Genomic DNA, 21524 nt, shown 5'->3' with positions numbered 1-21524 from the left:
ATCACATTTTAGCACCAACTACCAACAACTACCAACACGCCTACCATGGCTGGCAAGTAAAAAGTTCTACCATAACCAAATAATTCAGATGCTTACGTTTTAAATATGGATTGAGTTACACAATATACTATGTGAAGAATTGAGCAGGCATTGGGTAAAAAACAGATGAGAGCACAGTGCATGCAAATATACTGAAGTACCAAACACTCCAAAGTATAAGGGCATTCCTGATAGTAGGAGATTACGGCTAAAATCAACTATATTTTGGACAGCTAACAAAATCAAAGAAAAGGAAAATGTAACCTTTGCAAATGGTATCTTAAGGTGCTACAGCTGTGGGTGATTTCATCCCTTTCTGAACAGAATATAGCCATGCATTGCTTAATGAGGATAAGTTCTGAGAAATGCATCTCTTTTATTTATTTATTTTTTTAAGACAGAGTCTTGCTCTGTCGCCTAGGCTGGAGCGTAGTGGCGCGATCTTGGCTCACTGCAACCTCCATCTCCCAGGTGCAGTGATTCTCATACCTCAGCCTCCCAAGTAGCTGGGGTTACTGGTGTTTGCCATCACACCCAGCTAATTTTTATATTTTTCGTAGAGTTGGGGTTTCAGCATGTTGGCCAGGCTGGTCTCAAACTCCTGACCTCAGGTGGTCTGCCCGCCTTGGTCCCCCAAAGTGCTGGGATTACAGGCGTGAACCACCACACCTGGCCAAGAAAGGCATCTTTAGGTGAGCATATTGACATGCAAACATCGCAGGGTATACATGCGAGCACCTAGATGGAACAGCCTACTAGACGCCTAGCTATATGGTAGAGCCTGTTGCTCCTGGGCTACAAACTCGTGTAGCATGTTACTGTACTGAATACTGCAGGCAACTGTACGACAGTGGAAAGTATCTGCATATCCAAACACATCTAAATATACAAAAGGTACAGCAAAAATATGGTATAAAAGATTAAAAATGGTACACCTATATAGGGCGGCTCCGTTACTATTTCATGGGACTGTCGTTATGTCTGTGGTCTACTGTTAACCGAAACGTCACTTTGTGGCACAGGACCATCTGAGGAAAGAACATCTCCCCATCTAGACATTCTAGCATGAGTCATTTAAGAACAGTAACATCTTAGATGGCCCTACAATGCAGAGAACATGAAAATCCTACAGGAACCAGGCTAAGATCATGTAGTACATTAAAACAGAATGAATGATTATATAAACAATGTTCATGAAAAAGTTTAAATACATATCTCCAGATAATTTTTCAGTTGTTTATTGGAAATCATAGATTTTTTTTAAAACTCACTAATTAGTTTGCCATATGAGAGCAAAATTCAAATAATACAAATATTTAACATTTTGGTACAAAATTAACAATATGGAAAAAAGATGCAAACCAACCAAAAGGTAAAAAAAATTTTAACAATAACACTGTGTATAACCATCTTCTATTCAAGTGACTGTCCAAGCTGATAGTTTATTTTCCCTTTGTTGAGATAGTCCTGCATTGGAGCACCAAAAAGTTTTTTCCTTCTTTTTTAAAAGGTTGAAACCCTTTTATTTACAAATACGCTTTCTAGTGTGTGATGAAGGAATCATCTAGCAACTTGCTTCTTAGAAAAAAAAAAGGAAGTGCCTTCATATTTCCTTGAAATTTAAACCTGCTCCATTCTATTCTAAGCAAAATTAAAAAGGACACGGTTCAGAAGAGCTCTTTCAGCAAATAAATAATTGTTTCACAAAAGCATTGCTGTAAACAAGATCACTCTGATGGCCAGAGACACGGATGTTTTCAACCAATGGTAACTCTGAACACTTCCAAGTACAGATACACAGGGTATATATGGCCAAAAGGCAAAACATTATTAAAGAATCAACTAATACAAATTAATTATAAGCCTGTTGCTTGGTCAAATATGCTTTTGTTCTCTATGTTTTTTTTTTTAATTGGTCAGAAAACTTAAACTGTAATGATCTAAAACCCTGTATCTACTCTGAAAGTAACGACAACCTAGAATGTTTGACACTGTAGTTTTGGCATTAGTTAAAAATGCTAAATTAAGCAATGTAAACAAGCCTCAAATTTCAAAATAGAAAAAAAATTAAAGTTTCTGTAAACATTAAAATGCTACCTGCTAAAAACTGTAAAAATCATCATCCAGTTGTGTATATTGAGACTTTTTTTTAGTTTTGTTTTGCATGTTTCAGACATCACCTCATTATATGAGACATCTTATTTTCCCTAACAGGTCCCTCCTGCAGGCAAAGGTCTTTGAGTCAGTTCAGCCACTTTTGCTGATGTCATCATTTTGGCCTTCATACAATCTCCCTAGCAGTAGACACCACCTTGTTCTTTCTGTAGTGAGGGGAGGTAGTGTGTATTATAGCCACATTTTTATCCTGCTTTATAAAATAAACGTGACTTACTTTATTAGATCTCAGATACAACTCTTTGATTACAAGGAACATGCAGCTTTAAAAACGCTTTAAACCTCAAACTGACAACTTTTCTATCACGTTTTTACTCTGTTTTCAAGTTTGAAATATTTAGAAAATAAAGATCGCCTCTGAGAGCTATTTGATGAAAATAGATTGTTTTAGATATTATAACTTTGATGTTTAATGCTCTCAATTTAAAACTCTAAACTTGGAACAAAGCACTGTGTTTATAAGACCTTCTGGGGAGGGGTGGATTAATTTTAGGAAACAGTACAATGATTTAGACACTCAGATTTCATCTTATAAAATTATGGAGAAATTAGGCTTTTAACGTTCTGTCTTTCCATTTGAAGTCTGTCCATTATTATATTCCTCTATGGAAACTACATTCAAATAACAACCTTAGACACAGGCCAATACTGAATACTTTAAAACCAGTTGAAAAATTCATTAAAACGAGCTTATTTGAATTAAAAATGGTTTCTCATGGCCGGGCGCGGTGGCTCAAGCCTGTAATCCCAGCACTTTGGGAGGCCGAGCCGGGTGGATCACGAGGTCAAGAGATCGAGACCATCCTGGTCAACATGGTGAAACCCCGTCTCTACCAAAAATACAAAAAATCAGCTGGGCATGGTGGCACGTGCCTATAATCCCAGCTACTCAGGAGGCTGAGGCAGGAGAATTGCCTGAACCCAGGAGGCGGAGGTTGCGGTGAGCCGAGATCGCGCCATTGCACTCCAGCCTGGGTAACAAGAGCGAAACTCCGTCTCAAAAAAAAAAATGGTTTCTCCCTAGAGAAGGCCCCTGTGAGCAACTAGCTGCCCATTTTATGAGTCATTTTCTAATATTTTTAAAAATCCATTAAAAACATATATAAAGTATTAGCTAGGGCAGTGTTAATGACTTTTCTCAAAATTTGGATTAAACTTTGATAAAAGATACAAATATATTTTAATGACTCTAACACCGTCTAGGTAAAATAGCTATATGGATGTGATAATAAGGGATTTGTCTGTGTATAATAAAATTGTACACATTTTCCTACATCTCCTTTTAACAAGAGACTTTCTTTTACCAGATTTATGTATTTTCTCTCCTATGCTGACCTTTCCCTGTCCCTATCACCTCCACCAAGTGCTCTTTAACAAAAATAAACTGGTTTACCTGGTCTAACAATATATTCATTTCCTTGAAATGCTGTACTATACATTCATTTGGTATTTTACAAAAGCAATTATTCTAACACCAAGCCTTCTTAAGAACATCTCTACACCTCAAGTATATTTGTGACATTAAATGAGAACGTGAGCTTCCCTTTTGTTTCGTTTTCATTAAGAATATAAACCTTTTCTAAATACAAATTCCTTAAAATGAATTAGGCAATGAAGTAGATAAGTTATATTAAACAGCTTCTAGAATCAAAGAAACATTCTGATGGCCTAGGCTATCAAAATATTTCTTTGTCTTTCATGTTCATTTTACTTGGGGTACAGACAAACATTTAAAGGATTTTTTCAACCAGGTTTGACTCAGTGACAGTGAAAACATACAACATTCAAGTACTGCTATTAGACAAATGCGGCCCTGCAAGGATATGTGTCCACATAGCTAATTTTACAAAGGAGAACTATCTTAATTAACCTGCAGTATATTTGACCCAAAAAACCTTTTGAAATGGTTTTGACTTTTGGGTCTATAGCGTTCGTCCAAAGGTCCTGGAGATCTTGTAAATGTCCGTGAGATGTCATCATTTTATCATAGATACAGGGATGATAAGGAGTTTTACCCTCTCCAGAAAAAAATACATGGTACTGTGGTACTATTCCCATTTTATTGGCACACAGGCCCATGAACACATCGTCTATGTAAAGACTAGAATTAAGTGTCTGTGAAGCCTCATAGACTTTGGCAGCTACATCACCAGAGATGACATAGGCAGCTCCAGCTGTATAGTCAGGGTAAGCTGGCCACTGGTACATTTCATAGGACACGTAATATTTGCTGTTTTTATCCCTAATGGGAGGAGCACCACGATGAACACGACCAATCCAAAAGTCCTGAACACCAATCTGTGCTAAACTTTGAAGGTATTCAATCAGATTTGGCATGTGAATAAATATGTCATCATCAGCAGTCATAAGAAATTTGGCATGTGGACAATACGTGTTTGCCCAACTGAACTGCAGAAGTAATTTCAGAGTAAGATTGTGGAAAGAATCAACAAAGTCTTGCTGAATTATATCATTGTACTTTTGATCTTCCAAAACCAGTTTTCTCTGCAGTTCTTTTCCCTCCAGTGGATTAGGAGTTCCTAAGGCAAACAGAGTTTTGATGTTGGCTTTCAGCTGAGACCGAGCATAATTCTCGTTGCCCCACGTCTTTCTAATTGCAGAACGTCGATCATAGTTTTCAGGAGCAGTTTTTACAAACAGTAAAAGGAGGACATCTTGAGCTTGACACTTTTCCTTGTGGTTAATCAAGTATTGGTAGCGAGGTCCAGCTGAGATGTGCTTAAGAGACAGGGTATCATTCACAAAGTCATAGCTATTTATGAGGTATCTGTAAGAATATGACTTCATATGGCTCACAATGTGATTATCGATCGGTTCCCAAAAAAACATGAGGCTCAGTATAAAACAAGCGGCAAATAACCGAATAATAAACTGCCATTTTTTGACTCTTCTGCCACTAATCAACATTCTCATATCCACTCCGGTGTTTTTAGTTAGGATCAGTTTTAAACAGGCACCTGCTGCTTCGCCACCGTAGAGCTTCGTATTGCGTGGAGTAGATGTCCATCTTAATACATGCTGGCCGTTAAAAATGGAAAACAGTCTTCTTCTTTTACAAAATAGTTTATTTTAATCCCATTTTTCTGAGATTGCAAAGGAATGGAACACCCTGTAGAACGAGGACACTGGCACGTCGAAATTCTTCCACATGGGCATCCTTCAGGAAGCATGGTGAGCGGCCTCAGGCGGCAATTCCATGTGAGCATTCCATGCCACCTAGCAAAGTCAAGAAGAGAATCACAATTGCGTGGGTTATCGAGGGGCTGGAAAGAAACATATTCCTAATTCCTTAAAACCAAATGTAACCTGCCTGATCTAGACAAAAGGTGATGAGGCAGTTAGTATTTAGCAGAGGCAAACGGCTGTTTATTTTTTTTTAAAGGACAGGAAAAGGGAAAAAATTGCTTTACACCGTCTTCCCATTCAGAATACAGAGACCTTTTTCTACTCCTACTCTTAAAAAAAAAAAAAAAAAGCCTCCCAAATGGCTATAATCTTGTATACTTAAATTCAAATTTCACACCAAATGGGCATATTCATGAATATATTGACTTGAATACAGTCGGGATGAAAGTAGATACACAGATCAAGGCAAAATCTTAAATGAAAAGAAAATTCACAGCAGTAAAAATCCAGCAAGGCTTGCCCCAGACAAGGCAGGAATAAGAGTGAGATTTTTTTTTAATTAAAGTTCATAATCAAGGAGTCACAACTTGCTCCTTGAAAGCAAACTCTCCATAATCAAAATTACATTGTGAGCTCCAGATTCATATAGCCACCTTCTTTCTCTACTTTTTTATTTGGAAACGCAACAGGCGCCTCAGTGAAACATGTTCTAAACTGGGAAGCAACAGAATGTAGCCAACAAGCACTCTTTGTAGTCAGGCAATTTTAACGCCAGTGCTGCCTCAGCCACTTACCGTTCCTTGTACAGTATGATGCATCTAAGGCAGACATCTGACAAATTGAGATATGACAGTTTCACTCAAAGTCTTTATGCAGATTAAATGGGAATATACATGATAAATAGAGGGAAGTAGATAATTACCTAGCGCACTAGGGTACTCAAGCGCCATTTCTTCTGACCCATTCTGTTATCTTCTCCCCTAAAACCTGCTGTTCCTATTTCCCTTTATTTGTGCCTAACTGCCCTTCTTTCATCTATACCTGAAATCTGGAAACTCCCCTTTTCCTCCACTTCCGTATCTCAGTGTTTAATCCTGCGAATCACTTCTTCTAAATCTCTCACCTCTTCATGTTATCATCACTTTTCACTCAGACTAGATGATCCCCCAGCCAACCCGTCTTCCACTGTACAGTCGGAGAGCGACCTTTGTAAAACTTGGATTTAATCACGAGGCTGACTGAGCTTTCTTCACTCCTTTCAGTGCCTCTCCGTTAGTTAGTGACAAGATGAAGTCTAGCCTGGCACACAGGACCCTTTAGGGTCTGCCTCTCCAGCTGTCTGATCAATCACTTGACAATACCAAATGACTGGATGAAAGCACAGTCACACCTGCCATTTCACAGGCTGGTCATTACACTAGGCGTCCTGTGGCCTGGCTACCCTGCCTCCCTTGCTAATACGACGTCTACGGGCATCCTTCTCTGGGAAGCCTGAACTGGGATCAACCCGTTTCCTGAAAGATGCTTCTCATCTGTATTGTCCCAGCACCTTCTTAGACCCTGTACAGACTTTTTAGGCACAATGTTGTAGACACCCTACACTCAGCATCCAGGACAGGGTGTGACCCCTGGGAGGCATTCACCAAATGTTGGTGCAAAGAACCATGCTGGGGGTGGAGCCACCATTCAATCAAAGTGATGGTTACTGGGGAAGGACTGGGGGTCAGGACATCGAGTCAAGTGCCACCTCGGACGAGGTCCATGCCATGGCTGCCTACCGCAGGTCCTCTCTTTTCTTCTACCCCTGGGACGAAGCACCCTCCTTCCTCAAGGATTCTCTCCCTAGTGTTTGCCACAAGCACAACTCTTTCTTGGCTGGAGAAGTAGGCTCTCTTCCTCAGGGGTGGTACACTAGTTTCCTGGGCTTTGGACAGGACTGACAGGGAGAGAGCCATATAGGCTTAGCCACACAGCAAGCCCAGGGCCAAGGCCCTGCTTTGTGCCAGAGATCTAGCCTCAAGTCCCTCCACCACTGACCCGACAGAAAACCAACTGCACATACTGAGCGCCCTACAGAATGGGCCCAGCCTCAGCTGTGATACCTCCTTCCCGACTTTAGAGCTTTGGGATCAGCTGTATTTCCCACCCCCATCAGCACTCCACATCAGGGTGGAGGCAAAGGCCAGGCATGTAAAATGTCCAAGGAAGACTAGAGATTAGAGCCAAGCCCCATTCAGACTTCATCCAGAGATAATCAGTATAAGGCACACTTTACCCCCAGTGGCATTGATTTAAAAACTGCATGCGCCACTTAGGAGGCCACACCAGCACTGCTTTTGCTTTCATTGTTAAGTGCAGGGTGTACTGAAAGTAGCAAGAGCAAAAGTCATTTTGTGAAACTTCTGGGGTTTATGTGTGTGAACGAGATTCAGGGGTGTGATGGGAAATGTGTTACTGTGCTCTACCATCAAAAAGGCTGAAGGGTAGGCGTGGTGGCTCACGCCTATAATCCCAGCAGTTTGGGGGGCCAAGGCAGGTGAATCGCTTGAGGTCAGGAGTTCAAGACCGGCCTGGCAAAATGGTGAAACCCATCTCTATTAAAAATACAAAAGTTAGCCGGGTGTGGTGGCACACACCTGTAATTCCAGCTACTTGGCAGACTGAGGCAGGAGAATCACTTGAACCAGGAAGGTGGAGGCTGCAATAAGCTGAGATCATGCCACCACACTCCATTCCAGCCTGGGTGACAGAATGAGATTCTGTCTCAAAAAAAAAAAAAAAAAGCTGAAACACTGCTCTAAGAAACAGATCAATAGCAGTCATTTCCCCCTTGGATAGGCCGCTCATTTCTGGACTGGATGCTCTAGAAGAAGGTGAGAAAGACGGCAGAAAATATCAGTTTCTGCTGGTAGCATCTGCCTAAACTGTGCAAAATCACTTTCATTCAGGGGGCACTCCCTCTCAGTCTTTCCATAGTGCTCATCCACATTAGGACCATCCTCTGAAGCCCCAAGGCAAGGGCCCTCTGGCCTCCTCTACAATACACCCTGAAGCAACTGAAGGCTTAAAGCAAGGTAACAGAATTCTTGATGGCAGATTGTAAGCCAGTATACATTTTAATAATTCTAGGAATATTCTCGGTTGAAATGCCTCTGCAGCTTCTACTCTAATTGACCCTGGGATGGAAATCAAGAGGAAAGTAACCTTTGGAATCTCAGGGATCAAAGGCAAAACCAGCTGCCTAGTCCTGAGCAGCTGCGCCCAGCAAGCTCCAATGCCAGCGTGCTCTGCAGGTACCACGGTTGTTTGTAAGTCTGAGCTTCGTGCTAGACTTTCTGCCTACAAGTCCAGCTGCTCCTGTGCCCAGCATGCACCTGACTCATTCGAGGTGCTGGTGACTCTCCAGTGAATCAGGCCTAGTATTTACCACGTTGGTGCGTGGCTGCTGCTGTTTACATGGCTACTGTAAGCCGGCAGCTGGTTCAAAACATTCATTTTATCCCCACCCTCAGTATGTATGTAGTTACCTTATTTTCCTATATTTTTTCAACTGTTCCAAATTGACATCACAAGTCAAAATGCTTTCTGAATAATGAGAGAAGACCTGTCACAAAGCCAACATCCTATGTAGATACTTAGTTCAGCACAGCATGTGAAGTTCTAAAGTGAGAATTCTCTCCCTCAGCAGTCTGAATTTTTTAGCCATCCTTTACATAAATCATAACCAGATCTCACTGATAATACTAGACTGATAAGGGGAAGATTTATTTAGGAAAGGTAAACTCATTTGTATCACACAGCTTCACTTGTATAACAAAAGAACATCTGAATTCCTCCAAATTGAACATAGTCACTAGGAGGCCTTTCCCAGCCTAAATCAAAAGCACTGCCCTCCCCCGGCCTGCCCTTCACCCACCCCCATCTAAATTCATCAATTACAAGTCAACAGTGTGGCACTCAGCTCCAGCATTGTGGGTGGAGACCACGAACAGACAACTGGCGCTCACTCTTCTGGTTTCCTACAGCGTCTTAAAGCTTCTCTAAAGCACAGCTTCCAGCTTTCCTATCCAGAGTGCAGGAGAGGGCCCTGGGAAGAAGCCCACAAGCCTGCCGATCTGGTGGAAGAAAATGCTGGGCCTGGCAGGAAACAAAGCCAGCGCAATGCCGAATGCGAAGCTCAGCAACCGTGCACAACAGAGTGCTGTGGGTGCAGCTCCTTTGTGTGCCTGCCGCACGGGTCAGTGGCCAATCAACAGGCTGGAAACTCAGGGGTTCCCCCTGTTTGGGGCCAGATTTATTGTGTAACCTCAGGCAACTCCCGCCTCACTCTGATTCAGTGCTTTAATCTGCAAATCAGGGATGAATATCCATGTAATGGTACTGAGGAGCAGTAAAAAGCATAGATGACTTCAGAGCCTGCTGCAAGTAGGAAATACAGCATGGGAGAGAAGAGGACAAAGAATTGCTTAGAAGAAAATATGCAAATATCTCAAATACAACTTGGGTTTGCTTCTGTTCGGACTGAGAAGAAGGAACAGGTATTCTTAGAATTATCTTTTCTAATAGAGGTAGTCAGAAGAAAAATAGAAGTAGGAACATCAGAAAAGAGGTGACAGACCCCAAATACTTTTCAGTCTGGGAGCCGTGCCCTCAGTTACTCCTAAGAATATTCTCTCACAAGAGAGCTTTTTAAACTTTTTGGGAAAATAACTAGTTAGCACACCCAGAGGCTACCAGTTTCCCTGTAATAATCCCTGATTTTTTTAAACCTTATCCCTGTGTCAACTCCTTTCTTTGTTGAGTCTATTTTTGTGATCCTGAGATAATATGGAAAACCTGTTATCCATTTTGAAGTTTTAATCAAGATGGGGAGGTCTGCACTTTTCAGTTCAAGTTTAACACTTCCGTCTCCAGTGTTTCAATTAATCCTACAAGTATACGAGTATTTACTCTGTGGGTTCTTCCACCAGACACAGTGGGAGATCATAAAGAAGATTTTACAGTCTCCAGTCTCAAAGCATTTACACTGTTATTTGTGACAAGACTCCTAGTTCCCACATGAAAGCATAGTTCCCACAGACAACAATGGGCAAACCGTGGTAAGGTACAGTCTGTCAGCACTAATTTGCATGATACCAACCTGAGGCACAAGAGGAAAGTCTCTGGGAGTGGAGAGATCAGTGGGGGTTGGATGAGTCAGGATTTTAGGAGGGCCTGGGGATGACTAGGATTTAGGTGGCTGTGGGAGTAGGAACAATCTTTGTTTCAGACAAGAAACGAAAGAATTACATATGGCAGATATTCGAGAAACAGGCATAGATTTGAAAGCAGGCAGGTGGGAACCTGCTTATGGAGAACCTTGAAAATCAGGTAGAGGAGTCTTAAGGGTAGAGAAAGCAGCAAGAAGTCATAGGAATGTCTGCTTTTGTTTGTAATGGTAACTCCCTTGTTCAGTATTTATTAAGTTTGAGCAAGAGGGATTCCACTGGCAATGGTGTGCACGGTGAAAGGCAGAATGCCTGGACATCAGGATGCTGGTTTCTCAGGGCTCATACTGAGGCTGGATGAGGTGAGGAAGGCCTAGTCGAGGGTGGTGAAAGTGGGGAGGGAAGGAAGGTATAAAGATGACCTTTTTCAAGAAAAATATCTAGTGGGACCTGATGAATGACCTGAGATGGGAAGTAACTGAGGAAGAGGAGGAGTGAGCAGTGAGAGGGGGGAGGGACAACTGGCCTCCTGAGTTAGTAGTGAAGGGGATCGCCATTTGATTTTAGACTTGTGTTGAGCTCAAGGTAGTAGAGAGTAATAGACAAAAAGGTACAAATGTCCAGGGGGTAATTTCAGGTGAGTTAGACAGGACTGGAGAGATCCAGGTGGGTACTCTGAGCTTGAAGATGACTCATTTCATGAATGTGGATGAGCTCTCCACGGGGAGAGAGAGCAATGCGCCTGGAGGAAAAATAAACTCCAGAGAAGGAGAAAAAGGAGGAGTCAATGAAAAAAGGGCTTGTTCATCAGAAAGTTAAGGCGGGGTTAACGAGTGGGTAGAGTGGCAAAGCAGGACGAACAAGGCTCTGGTCTTGGAGTGCTAAGTGGGGAAGAGAGACATTGACCATATAGGTAGGTTGGGTGCCACAGGAGGGTCTAAAGATGGACCCTGCCCCACCTGGGGGTGGGTTTGAGGTTGAGGATGGCAGTTTCCGGGAAGAGAAGCAACAGTGAACTGTATTTCTGCATTCTATTTAGTAGACATACAACACACTGACATCTAAGGGAACCTTATGATGTGTGACCATCTTGATCACGTTATCTCCCAACACTCAAGACAGCTTATCAGCCAGGAAGTTGTTTACGTGGCTTCACTGAGAACTGCACTTCTTCCGAGACCTCAAATTCCAGGACACTCACTCTACAGTACACTCACTCCTCCACTGCAACTTCTAAATATTCATCGAAAACCTTCTGCCACCCCACCCCACCCAGCAGTCTCCTGACCTTTCTTCCTCACACGCCTCCCCTATGTTAGATGCAGAATCACCAGACACCTTTGCCCTCCCACCCCAGTAACCCTAGACCCCAGCGCCCGCCCATCTTCCTACTCCCACGACACCTCCAGGGCTGCTGGGGAAATGGAACTTACCAGGCAGGCAGCGTCACCACAAATGGCGCTCCCTAGCTTTGGGCAGAGTTTTCAGTGCTGCATGACTGTTCTCATACTTGTCCCAGACCTTCTCCCTTTCCCAGTCTCTTCGGGGGCCATGCTAACTTCCCCTCCCAGGGTCAGTCCCCTCACTCTTAAGGCTTCACCTCCTGCCTGCTTCGTAGAGAAAGGAGAAGACATCAGACACACCAGCCACTCCGCCTCCCAGGCTCCCAGTACACCAACGGTCACCATCCCCTGTACAACATACTGATCAGGACCCGGACTAGGGGGAGACAAGGGAGCCATGTACTTTAGGAGCAAAATTTAAGGGGTACCAAAAACTCAGCATAATACTTTGATTTAATAAAAAAAATTTTAAAAATTAAAGTTAAGGCAAAAAATCCACAATAAACAAAATGTCCAAACTGTAAACCAAGACAGGATCCAGCCCTGCGCTTGCACAGCACTGCCTCACCTGACTCCCCTAACCCTGTCCTGCTGACTGGGGCCTACTGTGGGCTGAATACTGCTGACTTCCATGGACATGTCTGCATTCTTAGTATATGTATATATACCAAGTTAAAGTACCAGAAAACAATACTAACCCTTACTGTATACAACGAAGTATCATAAAACAATGATACTTTATGTACAGAATGTATATGTGTGTGTGTACATATATGTATATATAGACATGAAACCTCCTAAAATGGCTGTATGAACCATAAATGGATTATGTTCCACACAGCCGAAACCCCCAATCTAGAATGGAATCCAACCCCTACCATAAAACCATCCTCTTACTTCAACTGCTGCCAAAACAAGAACCCAGAAATTCTATGTAAGAAGGCAGTATAATTTCATGGAAAGACTAACCAATTAGAAGAAAACTAAGAAATTTAATCATTCCATTCTAGCTCTGGTTTTTTCCTTGCTGGGGAAATAAAATATTGTAGTGAAACCTACATAGAAAATAAGACTGAATTGATGATTTTCTTCATTTTAACAATCAATTTAATATTTGGAGTATCTCTGTGAGTCATGAAAATATAATGATCCCTTTAAAAGTGACATGCTTATAAAGTAGGACTATATAAGACTCCTCCAGTGAGTCACAATTTAAAAAAGAAATTCCTTTGTATCCTCATTCTTTTCTACCTTTTACATTTAAACTTTTATTACTTAATAAAGTCCCATGTGAGAGGGTTTTCAGCTCCTGCCCAGACATATCTAAAGGAAAGAAAGAGAAAGTTTCCTGTACCATCTTCACGCTGCATTTTGCGCTACATTCCAAGTTTTCTTCCTGGCTCCTTCTCATCATCTGTGTCCTGTTAAGTATAGCTAAGACCAATCTTCAGATCAGGAAGAATAAGCCCCAGATTTACTGGAAAAGCTATAATTTTATCTTCATAGATTTTTTTACTTAATAAATTAGTTACAATAAATAATTGGTGTTAAGAAATGTAACTCGTTACTATTTGGTACTAATTGCCTATTCTGTTTGCTCAAGAAGGAAGGGGACAATGTGAAATTTGAATTTATAACTCACATTTTAAGATGAAACATTAGATATCTTTATAACTGTTATATTTCCAATATAAGACCTGTAAAAAAGAAAAATCTACCTAATGGCTGTCTTCAAGTGTTTCTGTGGCCTGGGACTTTAGCTATATGAAACTTTATTTCAAGCCATGGGCAGAAGTTAGAAGCCATTTGGAGTTCTTATCCTTCTGCAGAGAATACATTTATAGAGTTAGTTAGTTCTTGATTCAGTGTTAGTCCAAAGACTTTACATTCCACTTTAGCAATCATGGCTTTGGGACAGAAGTGAGAAGTGGGTAATAAAACCTACAATGTGAATCCAGGTTCACGATCTCCACCTACATAAACTAAGTTACATCTTTCTTTATAATGTAAGGTAAACATGGGTATACATTTCTGTTTGCTGGTTATGGGGGAAATAAAGACAGGGAAATATCAAATGAACAAATGGGTAAAGACAGACCCAAAGTCGTGGCATGGGATTATATTCTTTTAGAGAAGTTATATTAAACCAATAATAATTCCCAGTAACCAGTTTGATTATGCAAAATTTGAAACAATAAAAAAGCTGTCATATAAAGGAGGTCTCAGAGAGGTCAAACACTTGCTTTTCTAAGCTTGAACCTCTGTGTTCATTCTTGCAACACAGTTGTTTGGGTTGACAGGGGTGCTTGCTCTTTTAAATACAATTCTTGTCTGTTCTTTTCTTGCCTACTTAAGAAACAACTTTTTGTTACCCAATCTAGCAACAGTTGCTACCATGGGTATGTTTACCATACACCAGGCCCTGCTGCAAATGCTTTATAAATACGGTAGCTCTTTAAGCCTTACAACCACCTTTGTGGGAGAAAGGATCTCCCCATTTTGCAGACGATACTGAGGCTCCAAGATACTGAGTTAACCATGTCATGTCTACAAGTTCCAGACCCCATAGCAGCTTAGAGTAGCTGGCCAGCCCCAGCCCCACCCCTGTGCTCTTCACCTGCTCCTTCTCCCTGGCGTGGGCACAGGATTTCCTGCACTTCTCATCAGGAGGGGAGGGCAGGGGAGCAGGTAGGCAGGGTCCAGAGAAGCAACCCAAGATGGAAGAGAATTTGCTTCACTGCCAGAAGTTTGGAGTCCTTTATGTTTTGCTGCATTTCGTTAGCACTTGTTCTTATTTTCTTTACTAACATCCTCTTTTTCAAAACTTCCATTTCAGTTTTCCCTCCTTCTTCTTGGTCTCAATAGTACTAGGCAGTGGGCAGAGGTGACTTCATCAGTCTGTGTCCTTTGGGTATAATCTTTCAACCACAAAAAAGATTCAGGGACTCTAAGGACAGAGATGCAAAGTTGCAGAAGGGGGAAAAAGAGGTGAGGAGGAAGGAAGGAGAGGAGGCAAAAAAAGTACAGGACTCAAGGAGGATGTTTTAAGCAAGTATTGGGTAAAATGAGAGATGAGGAGTCAGACAGACACCCGCGCCTGGAAAAGCTGTCATTCTCTAATGAAAAAGCTGTATCAAAATTGTTTCAACATGTAAAGGCAGGGGAAATCTGAAGACATATTCGAAGTCAGCTGATAAAATGACACATAAGAAGTAAACCTGATGAACAGCTGTAAACCGGTTATCCATCATAAGGTAGATGAATCAAAAATACAAGTTCACCTATCAATAAGAGTAAGAATTATTGCCTAAAATGCATGCCCATCCCCTCAAAGTGATACAAAACATACTGCAAATAGCTGCCACGCCCAACCCCACCCCTGCCACACCCCACTAGGACTCCCCAGACACAATGACTGCTTTATTTGAGTCACTAGAAGAGCAACGTTGACTCCAGCTAGAATTTTTCAAACATTCTTGAGATTTTTTAGGATGGCTTTGCCCCAGAAAAACTAAGATGTATTTGAAATGTGGCATTACGTTTGGTAGCCTTCCTCCACGAATCTGAATTGGAAACCCATATCCAGTTGGCCCTGGTACATTCATGGGTTCCATATCCTCAGATTCAACCGTGGATCAAAAATATTCGGAAAAAAAAAAAAGTATGGTTGTGTCTATACTGAACATGTACAGACATTTTTTTCTTGTCATTACTGTGTAACGACTGTGTACATAGCATTTACATTGCAGTAGGTATTATAAGTAATTTAGAGATGATTTAAAATACATGGGCCAGGCATGGTGGCTCATACTTATAATCTCACTACTTGGGAGGCTGAGGCAGGAGGATCAGTTGAGCTCAGGAATTCAAGGCTACATGCTTCTAGACTCCAGCCTGGGCAACAGAGTGAGACCGCATCTCCAAAAACATAAAAATAAAAAATAAAATGTATATGGGAATATTGCACAGGTTATAATGCAAATGCTACACCATTTTATATAAGGGATTTGAGCATGTGTGGATATGGGGGTGTCCTGGGACTAATTCCCAAAGTATACCAAGGGACAACAAACCATGGACCCCAAATCAGGTGCTCTGTGAATGAGAGCTCTCCTCTGAGATGAGGGAAGGGGGGAGAAGATGGAAATGGGGGAAGGCTTTGTGGGAGAGATGGCAAATGAGCAGTAGCTAGAACAGAATTCAAATGTGGGATTGGGGAGGAAAGGAGGAAGACACAGGTCAGAAAGAGAAGGAGAAGTCTATGGTCATACCACCAGGAATGCGCCCAATCTTGGCTGATCTCAGAAGCTAAGCAGGGTTGGGCCTGGTTAGTATTTGGATGGGAGAAAGAAAAAGAGGAGTGGGGCAGGGAGCATTTCAGCTGGCTTAAATGGGTAAAGTAGGCCAGACACAGTGGCTCATGCCTATAATCCCAGCACTTTGGGAGGCCAAGGAGGGTGGATCACAAGGTCAGGAGATTGAAACCATCCTGGCCAACATGGTGAAACCCTGTCTCTACTAAAAATACAAAAATTAGCTGGGTGTGGTGGCATACACCTGTAATCCCAGCTACTCAGGAGGCTGAGGCACAAAAATCGCTTGAACCTGGGAGGCAGAGGTTGCAGTGAGCCAAGATCATCGTACCACTGTACTCCAGCCTGGTGACAGAGAGAGATTCTGTCTCCAAAAAAAAAAGGGTGAAGTAGAGGGATCAAGGAATAAGACATTCCAAAAAAGACTATGCAGGAATTTTTTTTAAAGCACATAAGAGAAAAAGTTGTGGCTTGAGCGGGTAAATGTCAAATCACTTAGTTTGGCTAGAAGTTAGGGTAAAGCGAAAAGAGGGAAAAAAAGAGATCAGAAGGGTTAGCTGTGGTCAAATCATAGTAAGAAAAACCATGATTCAGAAACAGGGTGACGATCCAACCCAGTGTCTGCCTGTTATCCAACGGCAGTTCCTGTGTCCCATTCTGGACACCGTATTTAGAAGCAGCCCTTGATAGAGGGTTTGTAACACAGAGGTACCAAAAGTAGATGATGGTGTAAAACAAGAGGTACATGTCACATGTTTCTGTCTTGGTTGATCAACATTTAGTGTAAGTTAACTACCCTTTATTAAGTGCCCGCCCTGTTCTAGGCGTTACAGTGGGCAGCCCTGAAAGTAGGCTAATACCAATTTAACTAATTCAACAAATATTAACTTGTCACATACTGTGTAGTAGGCCATGGGCAGGATGCTAAAAAGACCTCAGAGATGTTTCAGGTGTACAACTTCTACCAAAGAGTCAGTGAAAATTCCAGTGCAAGCTGGAATCTGGACCTGAATGGAGGTGAAAGAGAGTCAAAAAGCTGAGAGTGTTTAAATGCAAACAAAAGGAGATGTGCGCTGTGCCTCCATTTACTGGTCACATGAGCTTGACTTGTCTCTAAACTATGTACCAGACAGTGTTTTCTGAGGATCACTTGAGATAACTTATTGACAATGTCCGTCCAGATGAGATGGTCCATATCTGTAAATTTCCTTTCTCCAGAACCTGTTTATGTAGGTTTACCAGGATGGGTTAGTGAGTGGATGGCTGATTTTTTTTTTCAGGAGGTTTTCTCTTTTCAGAATGCTGAGCTATACTCATAATATACTTCTTCTCAAAAAACATTAATTAGGTAGGAGTTTTTAAAAATACTGATCTGATTGCTAAGAACCATTTAACACTTTGCAAATACTGTTGAAGCAGAAGTATCGTCCCTAATTGACTGAATATGGTCTTCCCATGTTTCCCATTATTCCATTCATGGAATAATGGTCTTCCATTATTCTTGGCAGGAAAGAACATGGTTCCCATAAGCACTTAAAATATATTTCAATTAGGATGACACAAGTATAAGATCATACGGTCCTCTAAAGTAAGAGAAGGAAATCTGAGGTGAGTCCATCTTTTAACTTATTTTGCTTAGAGCACTGTGAAAAAGTTATAGAAAGTTATAGGAAAGGAGCAAAAGAAATCCAGTCTGAAATATTAGGTGGATCTTAGGCTGTGGGCCACTATTGTGAACTTGAACTTTTGGGCTTTGTTGTCTACACACTGGGTAGAACATTTTCTTCTGTAGAGGGCTTCTAGTGTAAAAGCCTTCTATGGAAGAGAAATCTTAATACGTTACATATCAAAGCCAGCATCTGAATTTGTAGAACTAAGAAGTTTTAAAAAATTGCTTTTTTATTCAAATCTCATATCTCACCTGATCAAGTTGCTTATCCTTTAAATATAAAGATTCTTACATCCCCTGTATATAAACTAATACATAATAGATATTGCATACTGTAAGGAAAGTATATAATTCCAGATTTACACTGTTGTGGCTACATCTTTGCTCACAGAGATTTGATGTCAAAGGGCAGAGCTCTTGTAATAATTTACCATGCCTCAGTTTCTGGAACACAGATACAATGAATTCCTCTCTTTACACGGTTATTATAACAATGAATTAAAATAATGGCGATGGAAATATTTCAGAAAAGGCATAATGTATTATAAAATGCAAAGCTGAGATCTATTTACTTCAGCATACATAAAATTCCCCCCAAACAGGGTACATTTGTTATTATGTGAAGAGACAATTTCCTTCTGAATTTCTCCCAGTTTCTTCCTGACACCTCCTGTGTTCTGAAATGCAGATTCTAGTGCAGTTGGGCCTCAGAAGGCACTTGACCCTTCACAATGTGAAAGTCACCAAGTGCAACGATTCTAGCCAAAGTGACCCATTTTAAAAGATGACCCATTTCAAAACCCATGAGTTATTACTCAAGCTGTTCTATTTTTGAGAACTAGAAAGTTATTTTCTTTTTTTTTTTTTTTTTACAATCTCACCATTTGAATGTCTTTTATGAAAAGAGGTAAGTAATCTCCACTTTAATGAAATACAATGTTTCATTTTTTATTTGATAGAGCCTGCACTTTATTTTGAAAATTCTGCACCTTCTTCTGAGTTTTCTCTGGGCAGGGCAATGATAAGCATCTCTACCTCCTACTCATCTTCATCTCCCACTTTCTGGGGAACAGCTGCTCTGGGCTCTGGCTTGGACTTTTCCTGTAATAACACTGGTTCTACCTTAGGTGCCACAGGGAGCCTTGCAGGGCCCGGAAGGGTCAGCCTGAGTCAGCCTCCTCCTCAGGCTCAGAGCGTGTCCGGGAGGAGAAGGAAGCTGAGAAGGGGCAAGAGAGAGGACAAGCAGGTTAAACACAAAACGGAAACATTTTGGTTTTGCGTTTAGCTTGCTTTAAAAGCAAAGAGTTGGCCCCAAAAAGCAGCTTTCACCTCCTCACTTGTGACCAGATAGAAAATCTACCATACATTTTTTTTGAGAAAGTTAAAAGGTCAGCTGCTGACCACTAATCACCCTTTCAGAAAGTTGAGGGTGGGATCATTTCGGTGCCACCGCTTAACACAACTACCTTCAATCATCCTTTTCTGGGTCAACTTCAGCTTTTCACAGTCCTCTCCCTTCCCCCGCAGGGACCAGGCAAGGTTTCCCAAAATACAGGCACAGAGGAACAAATCCAATTCTGATGGATGTACTTTCATCAGACAATTACCGTAAATACGAGCTACAGGCCACCGCCAGCCACGGTGCGGTTACCACGGTGTCCCTGTGACAGGACCACAAAAACCAACACTGGCCGAGAACGTAGTGTGCAGAGTCGAGTTGAAAACGGTTACTTTTCCCTGCATGTATCCAAGCAAGCAACTGCCTCTGCCACACTGGGACTCGAAATGAAATTCGGCAGAGTCGGAGGCAAGAGCGGCCCGACCTCCCCGCTGCCCGATTCCCGGTCCCCAGTTCCCCCACCACAACCCCCCGAAAGCGCCCAGGCCGGCGGTTTCCTCTTTCCAGCCCCAATGCGGGCTTTCGACTCGAATTCCCTCCAGCCGGGGCGGGGTGCCGCCAGCCTGGGGCCCTCGGCCGGAAACCCAACCGGTGGGCGCGGCGTTCGCCTCGTGGCTCCCGCGCCCGGGCCGGTCCCGCCGCCGCCGAGGAGCCGGAGCTCCCCAGGGAGGGGCCCCCGCCAGCCCCGGGAAGCGCCCCCAGCCGGAGCCGCCCGCCCGAGCCTACCTGCCGCACCTGGGCGAGGACCCGGCCCGGGTCACAGCCGCTGGGCGCCCTCGCGGCCGGGCGGGAGGAAACAAAGGCGCTCCGAGAGGGCACGAGCCTCCGTCCCCGCCGCGCCTCCGGAGGGCGGCGGGCCCGGGCCGCGGTGGGAGGGCCTCCCCAGCTCCCCGGCACTGGGCCGCGCGGTGCGGGCCAGGGCGGCGGGCCCCCGGCCTGAAGTCCTGGCGCCACCCGCCGGGCGAGGGCTGCGGCGCTCTCACCTCCTCGCCTCCCTTCCCTACGAGCCCTGGCCCGGCCCGGAGCGGCACACTCGGAGCCTCCCGCGCCGGAGGCCGCCAGCCGCCGAGACGAGGAGGCGCGGCGGGGCGGGGCGGGGCGGAGGGGGCGGCGCGCGGCCCCAAAGCCTGGACCGTGCGGGGGACCCAGGGAGCCCGGCTTGGGGCCGCGGCACGGAGGAAAACCGTCCGAGGCCTGGGGACGTATCCCGCCGAGCCGCCACAACGTCCCCACTTAGGGATCCGGCAGGGGAGCCACATTCCCACCCTCAGAGGGGCCTCGGCGCGCGGCGAGATGCGGCACCGCGGTGTCACCGCGTAACTGACCCCAGACGGCCTCCGCGCGGAACCTCCGGCCCGGGGAACCTCCGGGCCGGGGCGCCGCGCCAGGTGGCGGACTGTGTGGCCGGGGGCACGCCGCTCCCCTCACGAGGGACCCCGGCTCTGCGCGCCGCGGAGTAGGAAGGACGGGCTTCTCGTCTCCGAGCGACGGCTCCCGGGCGGGTCTGGCGAAAAGGGTTCTGCTCACGGCACTTCTGCCGGGAGCTTCAGGGGGCCCGAGTAACAAAGGAAGGGAGCTCACTCCAGCGGGCGAGGGCTGCCCCGCGCGCTCCGTGTTTAAAACACGAGCGGACCGGAGGCCCCGCCCCCGGCCAGCTTCCCAGCGACTTTGCTCCGTTCGGCTTCCACGGCCAGGGCGGTTTAGCGCGAAACTCACCGAGTCCAAGCCCCGCTCTTTAAACGTCCCAGTCGGAGGTCGGCTTTTCTCCCCGCACGGGAGCGAAAGTCACTGGTCCCAGGAGCAAAACTTGCGGCTTTAAATCTCGGGCGAGGGCTGGACGGGCCGCGCAGGACCGGGCTCGCTTCCCCGGCGGGATGCGGGCGGGATGCGGGCGGGAAGGGGCGGACCCGGGGCGAGGAGGGGACCACGAGACTCCCAGCCCGGCGCCCTGCACCTCTCGGCGGCGTCACGGCCCGAGCCCGGCCCCGCCCGCCAGGCCGTCACCCTCCCGGCGCCCAGGTGAAGGGGACGGCCCCGCCCCAGTTTGTTCTCGTCCGTGGGTGAGAATTCCAGGAAGTGTCTCCCTGCGGCTCTTCAGTCAACTGCGGTCACTCACCCAGATGACCAGCTGGAGGCCGGCGTGCACACGAACGTCCTCTTTGAGCTGCTTTCCTCCGTCGGAATACTTCATGCAGGTAACTAGACCAGGTCGAGAGATGCGGACTTCTGCTC

At 44.3% G+C, this 21524-nt stretch overlaps 2 protein-coding genes across 5 annotated transcripts in view; one reads left to right on the top strand and one right to left on the bottom strand.

Annotated features, from left to right (window-relative positions):
- Positions 1-21524, top strand: part of MCF2L2 (MCF.2 cell line derived transforming sequence-like 2) — a 235861-nt gene that overhangs the window by 158538 nt on the left and 55799 nt on the right. The window lies entirely within an intron of this gene.
- Positions 3505-21444, bottom strand: B3GNT5 (UDP-GlcNAc:betaGal beta-1,3-N-acetylglucosaminyltransferase 5). Of its 4 annotated transcripts, none has more exons than XM_037741926.1 (2): positions 21009-21444; positions 3505-5451 (listed from the first exon to the last, which is right to left on the bottom strand). In XM_037741926.1, the coding sequence occupies exon 2, from the start codon at positions 5146-5148 to the stop codon at positions 4012-4014; it is 1137 nt and encodes a 378-aa protein (XP_037597854.1). In that variant the 5' UTR covers positions 5149-5451; positions 21009-21444; the 3' UTR covers positions 3505-4011. The 4 variants fall into 4 exon arrangements, 3 of the variants coding, with proteins under 3 accessions (XP_037597854.1, XP_037597853.1, XP_017393785.1); XM_037741925.1 differs by lacking the exon at positions 21009-21444 and adding an exon at positions 20019-20512; XM_017538296.2 differs by lacking the exon at positions 21009-21444 and adding an exon at positions 12002-12368.

The sequence above is a fragment of the Cebus imitator genome, unplaced genomic scaffold (assembly GCF_001604975.1).
Source record: "Cebus imitator isolate Cc_AM_T3 unplaced genomic scaffold, Cebus_imitator-1.0 Scaffold111, whole genome shotgun sequence".
In the NCBI taxonomy this organism is placed as follows: Eukaryota; Metazoa; Chordata; class Mammalia; order Primates; family Cebidae; genus Cebus; species Cebus imitator.
The sequence above is the reverse complement of the archived record's forward strand: the minus strand, read 5'-3'. Positions and strand labels throughout refer to the sequence as shown.

Bases quoted from the DNA above. Each gene is read 5' to 3' on its own strand.
- B3GNT5 (XM_037741926.1), bottom strand. From the start codon at position 5,148: ATGAGAATGTTGATTAGTGGCAGAAGAGTCAAAAAATGGCAGTTTATT.